This window comes from Pyrus communis, chromosome 17, assembly GCF_041283825.1.
Source record: "Pyrus communis isolate YQ-2024b chromosome 17, ASM4128382v1, whole genome shotgun sequence".
Classification (NCBI taxonomy): domain Eukaryota; kingdom Viridiplantae; phylum Streptophyta; class Magnoliopsida; order Rosales; family Rosaceae; genus Pyrus; species Pyrus communis.
This window is the reverse complement of record NC_142581.1, coordinates 27,609,910-27,624,189: the sequence shown is the minus strand read 5'-3', so window position 1 is coordinate 27,624,189 and position 14,280 is coordinate 27,609,910. Positions and strand designations below refer to the sequence as shown.

Here is a 14,280-nt window from a genome sequence, read left to right as displayed (position 1 = left end):
AAAAGACGTTGGGAATTTCACACCATGCAGGAAGGACACTGAAAATTTTTACGTTTACACTTTCGTCATTGCTGCATAAAATAGAGTACAAAGAGTTTGTGGGAGCCCTCAGTAAAACTCTCATCGTCTTTGAATGGATGTGACTTATTTTCTTCTAGGTTGCTTTATTTTTTCACAAAACAATGAGGGTAATTTTAATTTTCTTTTTGGTATTATGATAATTTATGTCATCCTAATTAATTTTTGGATAGTGATAGAGAGATCAAGTTTTTAAATCAAATGACGTGTCACCAATAGAAAATAAGCATGTTAATTAACACTTAATTTTTTAGGTTTTAGGCACTCATTCAAGGGTGCTAGCCCTCAACATTGTCCAAATACATATGTCATACTGTACATGTACGCTCCACTTGGAATTTTTATTATTGTAGTCCACCATTTATGGTTTAGATAGACATAGTGAAATTTACATATACGCACACGCGGCTGCCCATTTTCTGCATAATATTATAAGTTATCATGATCGATGTACAGCGAAGATCAATCAACCAGCTCAAAATTTAAATTTAAGCAAAAGTTTAAATTTTCATAATATAAAGCTTATTTCCAATTCATGCGGATAGACAGATAGTTAATTTTTGTCACGTTACACAAATTTCTAATAACCATAATGATCATCATTCAGATTGGGCTGCTGATACCAATACTCGAAGATCTATCACTGGTTATGTATATGGTTTATTTAGGCTGAAATCCTATATCCTGGCAATCTAAGATACAATCTACAGTCTCTAAAAGCTCTATAGAGATTGAATACAAAGCTCTAACTCGCTATGAAGCTGATATGTTTTGGATTAGTTCGCCTCTCAAGGATGTTAATCAATACCTATCTGCACCACCATGTCTACACTGGTTAATCTTTATGCTCTTGGATTGTACTAAGCTCTGATTTTATCTTCCACTCTTGGATTAAACATTTGGACACAGACGTCTGAGAGAAAGTTCAAAAAGGAGACCTTGTCGTTTAGTATATTCCCATAGAAGAGCAAGTAGCAAAATCCTTACAAAGGGTCTTCATAATCCTATGTTCCTCAAGCATTGTTGCAATCTCAGCTTTGGAATTCCTAGCTTAGTTTGAGCCAGGGAGTAATAACCATAATGACACTTGTCATATTTCATATTGGTTGGGTTAGTTGTAGGGATTGAGTTCGTTATATAGTAGTGTTGTAATTGTTTAGAGTGCAAGTATTCTATATAAGGCAATTGTAGGCATTGAATATTTTTTTTTTTTTTTTAACAAATGATATATCTATTCTAAGAGGGTGGGGAAGTGAGCTAAGCTTCAGATAGCCATAATAATGTGTTTCAAATTTGTTTTTGGGGAGAATCGAACCTAAGACCTCTCACTTACAAGTAAAGAGAAATATCACTAAACTATAGTACTAAATGCACCTTAAAACATAATTTTTTTGGATCCAGATCTAAATGCACCTTGAAACAATTAAATAATCTTCATTTAAGTAGATTAATGAAGAATACGTTTTTTCTCTCAAATTTTTAATATATTTAGGTTGCAAGAGAGAAGAGTATTAGTATAAAAAGTTGAGTGCGCTTGCATGAAACATCATGGTCTTGGGTTCGACGGTTGGTGCTCTGCTGCTGACCCTAAACAGCAACCAGTTGATTTCTGTCAGGTTGAATTTTCATAGTCAAACAAATAAAATTGGTTTCATCAAAGTCAATGACACACTACAGAAGTCTTCTTGGAAGCTACCTTACTTTAACAACGATGTTCAAATTACATATGGGCAAGGACGGAGTTAGTGTAGGTCCAGGGGGCGGATGCCCCTACTCATTTAAAAAAACGTATGGTTACATTCCAATTTTCAATAACCAGTTCTAAACTAGTTTATTATTTTGGATCCCAAATGCCTACCTGATAACAATTTAATTGTGGCTCCCTGTTGTTCTAACCCTAGGTCGTTAATCCACACAAAACTCATCCCACTACGTACGGCAAAGCAATTACAGTCCTCAACTTCTCCAGATTTTTCCTCCCCTTTCATTCAACCAAAACTCAATTGAATTTGGAGTGTTATAGACAGTTGGAGTTCAAGTAATCAATTATCAAAATTCAACACAAGAATTTTACTCCACAAGGTATTTTATACGACTTTACTTCATTAATTTGTTTTTGGCATTTCAATTTAGAATTTAGCTTTCTAATTTAGAGATCAATGAATGAATGATAAAATGATTATTTTTATATAAAGAGATATTTAATGGCATTGATAATGATATTATTATGCAACGCTTTCAAAACATAAAAACGATTTGATAAATATTGTAATATGTTGTATGAAAAACTTTATAGATTAATATATTAGTGTTTTGTTCAAGAATTTATAATTGTGACTTTGTTATTTGAGGATGCCTCCGCTCATACAAATTTTTAATTTCGTCCCTGCATATGGAGTTTACTTTGACTAGGTGTACGGATGACTCTTTCTTTTCTTTGAGAGAGTGGAGCAGAATCGTCCGAGATATTTTATTACTTGTGCTTACTTTTAGAGGGGAGCCTCAAACTTTTCTGACGACTTGTAATTTAAAATCGTTTTAGTCCAGATAGTGAAGATGAACAAATTAGTTATGAGTCCGGTGATATTATATTTTTCTGAGACGTAATAGGGGATATTGTGGTTCCCAATCCTATTGCTCCATTTATATATGCATAAAAAGGGTAGTAAATCATGCATTGGGAATGATAAGTAGAGATTACTAAAAGTATTATATTTGAATTTTTTTTTTTTAAAGATATTATTTACATTAGACCGTAGTACTAAGTGGACTAGCAATAATGTGGTTCAAATTCTACTTGACCGTAGTACTAAATGATAAAAAATATAAAAAAATCATTAAAAATAGTATATAGTTGAAAACGTACTTATATACATGTTAAATATGTCTCTTAAAAAAACTTAAGATTACACATGTCAAAATAAGATCACAACCTTATAATTACGAACATATCAAAAATACAATACAATTCTTCAATCATGGAGGACCTTTAGTCATAAACCCTAAACCCTAATCTCAAGCCCGAAAACTATCGTAGAGGCTCCACGAGGAAAAGACTGCACCAACCTCTAATGATCTTGCAATTGTTAGTAAAGAAGCTTTGCTATGAGTCCCCTCCAACAAGCGTGGGGTTTTCCTTCTCATTGTATTTGCAGAGCACACAAATCATAAACATTACCATCTCAAATTTGTCTAATGTTTGCAATAAAGATCTATGAATGATGAACTGAAATAAGACGATTTGGATCCCTGAAAAAGTTATGGAATGAAAGTCACAAAAAGTGTGACAAAATATGTGCCCAAAAATGTGTGCAATTAATCCTAACGATCCCACTTTGTTCTATTAGCCTTACCCAGGTTTATCTTCCAGGACAAAACTTCAAAGCATGCAATATCATCTTTAATAAATAAATTAGTACTAATATTTCATGGCTGAATTGGGAGTATACCTATGAAGCAGTAGATGTTATATTCATCCAAAAGAAGTGTTCGGCACGACGTTATACGGTTGGACCAATATGTCTTTGTAACTCGTAGCCTACGGTTTTAACCTTCACGACAAACTATCATTTTGTACTCATTGCAAGCAAAGACATTGAATATACAGCTCATTTTATGAAATACATAAACAATTAATACAAAAATAGTGTATATTCAAACATCAAACATGACCTTCAAAGCTTAGAATTATTAAGAAAACGTACATCTTTTTCGTTAGGGTGTGACTTTGAGATTTAAATTTTAATAGAAGTTTTTAGGTGAATATTTAAGATTGTAATGTTAAGGAGATCATATTTTTAAACCACATGGGTGTACCATCTCACGTGGGAAGTGATGTATATAAGCAATATCCAATCAAATAAGTTCATTAATTGACGTGACATGTACACATCAGTTACCATATCAAGTGGTAGACCCATGTGGTACAAAAATATCATCTCCCTAGCATTTTTGTATTTAAGAAAACAAAAAAGTTGAACAAACGAAAGTGTTGGTATGAACTAATTATGAAGCAATATTTGTTGGAGACCAAACGGAGTGGGTGAAAGATGCGGCAACACCAAAGTCTTCTACAAACACACCTAGCCAAATGCAACTATTTTATAGGAAATATTTATTGTGTGTTAGGGTTTGGATGGACCTTAATATTTATATTGGCTAAGGCATTAGAGTTCCATCTATAAAGAAATCTCAAATCCCACTTTTTAAGCCTACCAATTAGGTATCATAATTACATATAATCAAGGACTCAATCAATCTTAATTGTATCTCAAGACTACTAATATAAGATCGACACATAGGAAATGAAGTCATAATATCTACATTAACACGTTACTGACGTTTTTATTTATTATTTTTTATTATTTTTATTTACAGAGACTCACTCTTTTGTTTGTGCTATCCTCTTCTGCTAGTCAAACTCTTTTACATATTTACATAAAAATATATCATGACAACGTATAGCCATAGTTAAATACATGGATTGTGATTAACGACCAATTGATTTCAACTTTTGGATAAACGATTGGTTCTTAGAGCTCTATCTATCATTTCAAATTTCAGTAATTATTCATTATTTTCAGTTCTATGTGAATTTTCAGTTTGATCTTGTTAAGAATAAGCTGCCAACAACCTCTATCAAAGAGTTGACATTCAGTGAGAGTTCCACACATATATAAAACAAACTGAATGAGTCCGACTCCTCAATTGCATGCATGCCAGACAGCTTCTGGCTGGTAACTGATCTTCAGACGCGGCATTGATCCATTTGTAAATACTTGCGCAAGCATTCTAGTAACTTAAACCCTAAACCATGAGAGAGAAATTTAAATATGATATATGTCATTTATTGTCAATTGTTTTTGACACACCGGAATATACAAATAAACTGATAGACAAACGATAGTATAAACTGAAATTTATCAGTAATTTGAAATGGAGGTGGATTGTCTGTCCTCCTATTTCCATACTCTTTTCATGCCCTCCTGTGATGTGTGGTCTCGGTTAAACCACGTTAATATTTTATATTAATTTTTTATAGTAATAATAAAAAAAAAGTAACAGGAATATAAAATGTTGACGTGGTTTAAACGTGACCACACAAACAGGAGGGCATGAGGAGAGTATAGAAATAGGAGGGTAGAGAATCCACCTCCATTTGAAATTCACATGAAAATAGAGAAAATTTTAAAATTTCATTGATAATATAAATAAACTGAATTTCTCACTTACAAGTGAAAAAAAAAAAAAATAGCGTTAGATTGTAATACTAACGTCATCTCCAACCAAGGAGAAAAACTTGTGCGGGGCTTTGCTTGCCATTGGACTTTGCTGAGTGGCACTACAACCCACTCAAAACTCACCACATGACCAATCTTATATATATATATATATATATATTATATTTAAAGCTCCCATAATTATTTTTTTACTAATTATTATACACTATAAGATTAATCTAATAGTTAATTTTTTTTTTCCTCTTAAATATGCATTTGTGTAACATCCCACATCGCCCAGGGGAGTGATTCTTAAATGTATATTCCCATCCCTACCTAGCACAAGGCTTTTTGGGAGCTCACTGGCTTCGGGTTCCATGGGAACTCCGAAGTTAAGCGAGTAGCGCGCGAGAGCATTCCCAGGATGGGTGACCCATCGGGAAGTTCTCGTATGAGTTCCCAGAAACAAAACCGTGAGGGCGTAGTCGGGGCCCAAAGCGGACAATATCGTGCTACGGTGGTGGAGCGGCCCCGGGAAGTGGTCCGCCCCGGGCCGAGATATGACAATTTGGTATCAGAGCCTAACCCTGGCCGCATGTGTGCCGACGAGGACGTCGGGCCCCTAAGAGGGGTGGATTGTAACATCCCACATCGCCCAGGGGAGTGATCCTTAAATGTATATTCTCATCCCTACCTAACACGAGGCCTTTTGGGAGCTCACTGGCTTCGGGTTCCATGGGAACTCCGAAGTTAAGCGAGTAGCGCGCGAGAGCATTCCCAGGATGGGTGACCCATCGGGAAGTTCTCGTCTGAGTTCCCAGAAACAAAACCGTGAGGGCGTAGTCGGGGCCCAAAGCGGACAATATCGTGCTACGGTGGTGAAGCGGGCCCGGGAAGTGGTCCGCCCCAGGCCGGGATGTGACAATTTGAGTGTTTAAATTGGAATCCCTTTTAACGCTCTGCTAAGTAACTGAGTTTTTTGTAATAATTCAAGTATCTTTTGGAGCAATCAATTATGAAGAAGCACCATAGTTAGGCAGTCTCCCACAACATCAAGAAAAGGCAAAATACTGTTTCCACGATTCTGGAGTTAAATTAGATGTCTGCTTTACAATGATAAAAAAACAAAATAGTTGTGAAACAATATTTTGTGTAAAATATGGATATGTAATCTTTTTTTTTTTTTTTTTTTTGTAGCATCGATCATTTTGACCAAAGTGCATTTCAACGAGACATTTGGAAATTGATAGCTCGTCTTTGTTATGTTCCTTAAATTAGCTATTGTCATAATACTTGATTCAAATATTGTTATTCAAGTATAAATGCTTTCGTAGTAAACCGAATTATTACATTTATAGCAGGAAATGAAATCCCACATCCGTTGTGCTATGATTCAAGCATAAACGTCTACCTCCATTTTGTTGCCCTTGTGACCATATTTTTATGAAGAAAGAAAAAACACAAAGTAGGAAAGAAGACGCTAGAGAAAGTTTAGGAAGAAATTAAAAGAAGAGAGAGAAGAGGGAAAAAAATGAACCACTAATTAAATTTTATGATATATATATTAATTAGTAGGAAAAATAATTATAAGAGTTTTAAATATAAAAGACTATATTTAAGATTTGCCATGTGGCAAGTTTTGATTGAATTGTAGTGCCACTCAGTAATGTCCAGTGGCAAGCAAAGCCTCACACAAGTTTTTCTCCCAACGAAGGGTTATAGGCCACATTTAGTCCTAAAATTGACAAAATCAGTCTCCAACCAAAGGGCTAAAGGGAATCGGGTTAAAAGAATTAGGTTAAGTTTGGCCCTAGGACATATGATATATAGCCTCAGGGCATGCTAAGTTTGATGCCAAAAAGTAATAGAATATGAAGAGAAATACAATATGTATACAGTATATAGCCTTGCATGGTTGGAGATTGAAAAAATTATCGTAAAATAGTCTTTAAAATATTAATTTTTGGGAGCTAGAACATAGCCAAGACCTAGTTTAGCCCTTCATAATTGGAAATGACCTAACTTACCACAAAGAAGTTAACACTATGGAAATTTTATTTGAACCCATATAATTAACCTCACCCAATTTAAACTTTAAATGTGAATTATCTTTTTTATTCTATTGTATAATTACCATCACTGTATAAAATTAAAATTTAATGAACCCACACCTAAAAATCTAACTCTTACCACCACCCAATCTTTTTTTTTACGCCACAGATAACCATTAAATTCAAGTCCACTGCTTGCTAAAGACAACGGATCTGTTGGAAAAATTGAAAGGACAAACTAATAGTGTAAATGCACTTGTAAAAAAAATTCCATATTTCGGATTTATGGTGGAATTCAGTTGAATAAATCATACCGACATACATCATTTCCACCAGACCAAAAATGATGTTCGAATTCCTGAGTTTGTTTAGGATTTGTAGCTAGTGGAGTAAGGCTTTTCATAAGCACTTTTCCCTTTGATTTCAATTGTGAAATCAAGCAAGGATTTTGTGTTTTAATTGAAGTCAACTTTTTTAATTCTATAGGGATAATGCTTATATCTCCCTTATATGAGGACTTACTTGTCCGCTCAGTTTCGATTGAAACATCCTAATTCGTTGGAAACACAAGTTCCAGAAATCATACTAATGTTCAACAAAAAAAACAAAAAAAAAAAAAATTCTAGTGCAAAAGATAAAAAAAAAATTACTGATTAGATAGTAATGACTAATGAGTGTTTCTATATTCGGAAGAAATTAGATGACCACCTGTTATTAAAGAGGAAATTCTTGGCCGAGGTGACTATTGGTGGATGCTTTTAATTCGGGTCTCTCTTTACCATGTTTAAAATAAAAAAAGTTGAATTTCGATCATAAAATAATTTAGCAATACGTGAATAACTTCACATAAGTAAATACAAAGCTCGTTAAGTTTTCGATATGAAACAACATCCTTTCAAAAACAGTGTGAACTGAGTAATGGTTGCTCTGTATCTAGTCACTGTCTTCAACCTAGGAATTGAGAAACTTGAGGGAAGTTTGATGTGATTTTGTGGACCAGTTTGATTTCTCAAATCTTCTCCACTGCTCATAGTTTAGATAAAAGTTAGGAGGATGTATTCAATTAAAATTTTGAGGAATTTGAATTCTTTTAATGAATTTAGGGGTATCCAATCAAAATTTTAAGTGATTTTCTAATATTCAAGTGTATTCAATTAGGATTTAAAGATAGTTTAATAAAATCATTAGAAATCTAGATGTATTCAATTAGGATTTTAAAGAAATTTATAATATTTCAGGTGTATTAAATGAGAAATTGATTTTAAAGAATTTAAAAAAGTTCATGAATTTGAAAGAATTGGAGAGATTTCTTAATGTATTTTAAACATCCACAAATCTCACATTTCCTTATGAGATTTCGAGGGAATTGAATCAAAATTTTACATGGAATCTCTACAAATCAATTAAACTCCACAAAAATACATGGATTTATAAATCCATTAAAATCTCTTAAATTCCCAATTAGTGTAGATTATCATATTTTTGTCTAAAAAAATTTCTTTTTATTCAAGATATTCAATTTAATCCTAATTAATCTAAATTAAGGAAAGTGATTTAAACTTGAGAGTAGAGAGAGAACTAACTACTCTAGCTACCCAACTTGATTAAGTTCAAATGTACCACTAAACAATACAAGTTTTGAATAAAAAGACGATGCAACTTAAATGGTATGATCTCAGCAAAAGGAAAAAAAGAACTTAATTAATCAACATGATACCTAAAATAAAACATGATAATGAAATGTAACCAATCGGGATCTCGAAAAGGTTTACTGAATACTTCAAAACAAAGAATAAGAAAACATGATTAGAACGAGGAAACTGGCCAGGCTACATCACATTGAAATAACAATCTAAATGCTTCCGTTACACACAAAGTATTAAATTTAATTTATTTCATTTCACTTTCTGAAAGAGTAAAAAATGATATACATGTTTTTTTTTTTTTTTTTTTTTTTTTTTCTTACAAGAACATTAGAATCTGGGGTTTACCTTTTGCGCACTCCATCCCAAAGTCACATAAAACAAATCTCATTTAAATGGATGTAGTTTTCTTTGTTGAAATATCCCACTTCGGAAAGAGATAGAGAAAAATAAGACTTTAAATATTTAACTCCATACCAATTAAAATAGAGGTTTTTTGTGACAAAACTTCACACATGTTGAATTGTGCATATGATAATTGACAAGTTAAGGCCATCTCCAACCGAAGGGTCCGAAGGCCAGAGGGTCGAAAATAGCCCGAAAACCGTCTCCAACTGAGGGCTAGGTTAGAGGGCTGGCTAGAAAATATAGTTTTCCTGTTGGTTATAACCGACATGATTGCTTCAAAAAAATTTTTGAATACAACGGCTAGTTGACTAGCCGTTGTATTCAAATATATATTTTTTTTTTTGGTTTTTTGGGCCAATTTTTTTTTTAAATTCTTAAAAATTCTATTTTTTTTTCTTATAAATACCTAAACCATTCATTAAATTTAAATTCTAATTTTTTTGGTTTTTTGGGTTAGTTATTATTGTAGTTTTTAAATTTAAGTTGTTGGATTTGAATTTAAGTTGTTGTAGTTTTTAAATTTAAATAATAAATTATGTATGGCCTTTTGGCCCTCGGTTGGAGACGATTTTTTGTGGTAGGGCTAAAACGAGCCCTCTGGCCCTCGATTGGAGACGGAGGCAAATATAGTTATGTACTGTTCATTAAAATATTAATATCTTGGAGGGCCAGATGGCTAAAACGAGCCCTCTGGCCAGCCCTTAGTTGGAGATGGCCTAAGTACAATATAGATATTATAAAAAGTATGTCTTTAACATGTCTCTGATAATTTGACATTCTTCTCTCTATTCTTTATTTATTTTGTACTATTCGGAAAGTAATTAACAAGCAAATTACAATACATAATCCAAGCGGATAAATTTTAGTTCTTTCTCTTTTTGTTTTTACAAAAGCCCATATGCCCAAGAATCTTGACCCCAGCTGCTGAAGTCATCATCCCACAAGCCCATGCTGTCATTGTTCTGGTTGTTGTTGTTGTTGTTGTTGCTGTAATCACAGTCAGGCCACTCAAAATCTGGGAGATACAAGTCTTCAAGAAAAATGGATGATGAATTTGAAGAAGAAGATGAAGAGGTTGATGAAGAAGGAGCACAAGGAACTAAAATCTCATGGGGCTCAATTAGCGGAACTTCATCTATGCAGAATCCATCAATCAAGAACTCCATTTTATCCAATTCATCACCTCCCATGTTTTTGGAATCTTCCTCTTTGGCTTGAATAGGGTTGTTTTGGCCAATTTCAAAGCTGTCATTAGCTGCACAAGATTGTTCTTCTTCTCCTTCTTGTTTTTGACTTTGTGATTGGTGGCTTTGATCATTGACATTAGCAATTGGTTTGTGGGTGAGAGGATCAATCCCCATTTTTCTCAACTTCTTCTTGATGTGGGTGTTCCAATGATTTTTTATCTCATTATCTGTTCTTCCAGGGAGATGAGAGGCAATCTTAGACCATCTGCCAAAATGGAAAGTAAAACATCATTTAATTTCGATGATACGATGTTTGAAACCTCTAATGAACAGGTTGGTGAAGCCGAACATAATTGCAATGAGCTTGAAAACTGACTTGATTAAACAGCCTAACCCACATATACAACAAGAAAAACAATAATTGACTTGAGCACACAAGAAAACAAAGAAGAAGAAAAAAAAAAAAATTAAATTAAATAATTGTTTGCAAGTGCTTTTCGCATCATGAAAAGTGGATTGACTTTGTGGCCACATGAAAGCTCCAAGTAAATGTCCTTCAAAGATTAAAAATAGGAGAATATACAGAAGGACGACTTCATATTCAGCACAGTTGAATTCGATGGATATTTATCAACATGCAGTTATTTTATTTATCTCAAGACAAGAGATAAAAAGTTTAAATTAAAAAAAAAAAAAAAAAAAACCAAAGGGAATATATGTTGGAGTGGGTGTAAAAAGCGGAGTAGGATTTTTTCTTCTCTTTTGTTTTCTCTCCTTTCTTGGATTTTTTCTTCTCTTTTGTTTTCTCTCCTTTCTTCCCCTTTTATTTGAAATTAAGATACGCTTATATTAATTTTTTATAAACAGAAAAAGACAAAATAGAAAATGTAAAAGGAAAAAATGAAAGGAGATGAAAAAAGAAGAGAAGAGAATTCTAGTCCGTAAAAACCTTAGAAGTCTCATTTCCGAGGAATTGTGCAAAATCTGGTCTTCTACTTGCATGGTTTTATATTTATTAATATTTTAATTGAATTTACAAAGAACATAATCTGTTATTAACTTTAGGAGTGGCAGACATCTCAACAACTCTTGAAACTTGCTTTTGGAAAAAGCACCTTCCTGAAATGAATAATCACAAACCTGTTGCCAAGTTGAGCATGAAGATCAATGACCATTTTCTCTTCATATTCTGATAAAAGACCTCTCTTCAAGTCTGGCCTCAGATAATTGGTCCACCTCAGCCTGCAACTTTTTCCACACCTTAATAATCCTGCAATTAGACCAATCCACCACATATAGTCAATGAACTGTTTACCATTTTTTTCTTCACTTTTTCTTTTAAATTTCACATTAATTCGGGCAATCATGAATTTTAGTTGCAGGTGGTTTATTAAGCTCACTTCCTCCTCAGATTAAAAAATAAAAAATAAACAATAAAACCAAAAACAAAAGAGTTTGAAGCCACCGTTTTCGGTTTTTTAAGAGGAATGAAAAATAAAAAACAAAGATCAAGAGGTGAAAAAATGAATTAAAACAAACCCCATTTGTGAAAACAAACGAGAAACTGGTTAAATTTTTCAGATTTAAAAGATTAACAGATAACAAATGTTCTCCCACCCTTCTCCTCCCGAAGGAAAGAAAGAGAGTGAATAACAGAGCATTCAAATTTGCAGAAGCTCTCTCTCTCTCTCTCTCTAAAATGGCCATGGAGCGAGAAAAATGAAGTACATAGATGATCTGATATGAGACCTGCAAGCTTAGGGACAGCTCTCCAGCAGCATTGGCCATTGGCGAGGATGAACTTAATGAGCTTCTTGTCCTCTTCAGCTGTCCATGGTCCCTTCTTCAACCCAACTTTGTCACAGCACGGTTGCCTTCCCATTGAATATTCCTCACCAAAATCAACTCACCCACAAATTAGCTATAATATGAATAGCTAGCTCGATCAACTAGTTTTGTGATATGAGAGATGCGCAGATAACAAGGTTAGACTCATACCACTACCCACCCATATATATATATACACACACAACTCATAAAAATATTAATATAACAAAAATAATTCAAAAATACCCCCAAGGCTAAGAAGACTTCCCTTCTATGGACTTTTTGCTTGGCTTAGTTGGTTGGTGTATTTTATTTGTTTTACCTTCTCTCTCTCTCTCTCTCTCTCTCTCTTCTTATTCAACATTTGTAATTCACGAGTTACGTTCAAATCAAGTGGTTAAAAGCGTTTATCTTGACATTAAAACTATGTATTCAGGATATTAAATTCATATTTTTACAATGAAGTAATAAAGTTTTGTTACCGTATTCACTTTTTTTTTTTTTTAAAACACCAAATAATGTCATTACAAACGCAACATCATTACATGTAAGTTCAACTATTATAAATGAATCTTGTATGTATTAGAGAGTGTGTCAGTAATTCTATCGACTTAACGTGGCAAATAATATTCTTTCTTTCAATTTTTCTCCCATTCATATTCATTTTGATTCCCTACTTAATCTTTTGGAAAATTAAGGGAGCTTTTCCTCCTACTTTGTGTGTACAGTGTTGGCATGCTGCGGGTAACGCGTAACACACGTGAGAGGGTCTTAATCAGAAAGCTCCACCTCATCAACATCCATTGCTTGGGTATGAAGCGTGAGACACTCCATTAGTCCATTCCCTAACACACCATTGAACATAAAACGACACCGGCACAAATCTTGAAGACGAAAATATGCCAGGAGGATCCTCGTGGGATCCTCTTTGTGAAGATCTTGGGGATCCTCCAATCACATTCGTTCATCGTATATCGTGCGATCAGAAATTATTGTAATTTTTTATATTTAAAATTGAATATAAATAGTACTTGATAAAAACTAACCGCACGATATATGATGAACGGATGTAATTGGAGGATTTCCGAATCCTCACAAAGAGGATCCGGTGAAGATCCTCTCTCAAAAATATGGAACCCTAATAATATACGCTTTGTACTTGTCGTCCTAACTTTAAAATTTACACTAAAAAAACAGTACCATAGGTATGATGGTTCCTTAATAGTCGTATACATACCAAGCACAAATAACAAATAAAAAAAAAATCAACCAAAATTGGAGATGAATAAGTTCAAATGAGAAGGTTGCTAGCATTCTTCTTTGGTGAGAATCGAACCATGAGGACGTATCCTCATTTGACCACCTTACCTCGCCTCCCTCATCACTTGGGTTTATGAAATTTCCCTCTTTGATCATCATTATTATCACAGACAATATGAAATCTATGAGTCATTTACAACATCAAGTATTTTGTGCAATAGATGAGAAGATTAATTTAAGTGCTGGTATGATTGAGAATTTATTTTTATTTCAATATAATACAGTTTAGTCGCCTTAGTTAATTAATTATCAAGTTAAATCATCATCTACATGTACTTATATTGTTTTAATTTGAAACTACTTCTTCTTTTGGGTCTGATAAATGCACTATACTTTTTTTTTTTTTAATATTTAGATTTTGTACACGCCATATATGGTCCTACACACTTTGGTTTGAAGCAAAATTTTCCATCTGCGTATACATGGAGTTCTTTTAACAATTTGTAATTTTCTAGTTTGGACTGGTAGGAAGTTTGATCAAATATTCTAAGGTAAATTACACAAAACTACTTCAATTAGGGATCGAATCACAATCTCATACCTTATA

The 14,280-nt window shown here is 33.4% G+C and overlaps 1 protein-coding gene across 1 annotated transcript; it reads right to left on the bottom strand.

The window, feature by feature from the left end:
* Positions 1-10,131: 10,131 nt before the first annotated feature.
* LOC137708873 (transcription factor MYB20) lies at positions 10,132-12,593 on the bottom strand. Its single transcript, XM_068448034.2, has 3 exons — positions 12,336-12,593; positions 11,727-11,856; positions 10,132-10,851 (listed from the first exon to the last, which is right to left on the bottom strand). The coding sequence occupies exons 1-3, from the start codon at positions 12,466-12,468 to the stop codon at positions 10,284-10,286; spliced, it is 831 nt and encodes a 276-aa protein (XP_068304135.2). The 5' UTR covers positions 12,469-12,593; the 3' UTR covers positions 10,132-10,283.
* Between the last annotated feature and the right edge of the window lie 1,687 nt (positions 12,594-14,280).

Bases quoted from the DNA above. Each gene is read 5' to 3' on its own strand.
- LOC137708873 (XM_068448034.2), bottom strand. From the start codon at position 12,468: ATGGGAAGGCAACCGTGCTGTGACAAAGTTGGGTTGAAGAAGGGACCA. The intron at 11,857-12,335 runs GTCTCATATCAG...GTCTAATTGCAG, and splicing joins AGCTGTCCCTAAGCTTGCAG to GATTATTAAGGTGTGGAAAA. The intron at 10,852-11,726 runs GTTTGTGATTAT...CCATTTTGGCAG, and splicing joins CATGCTCAACTTGGCAACAG to ATGGTCTAAGATTGCCTCTC.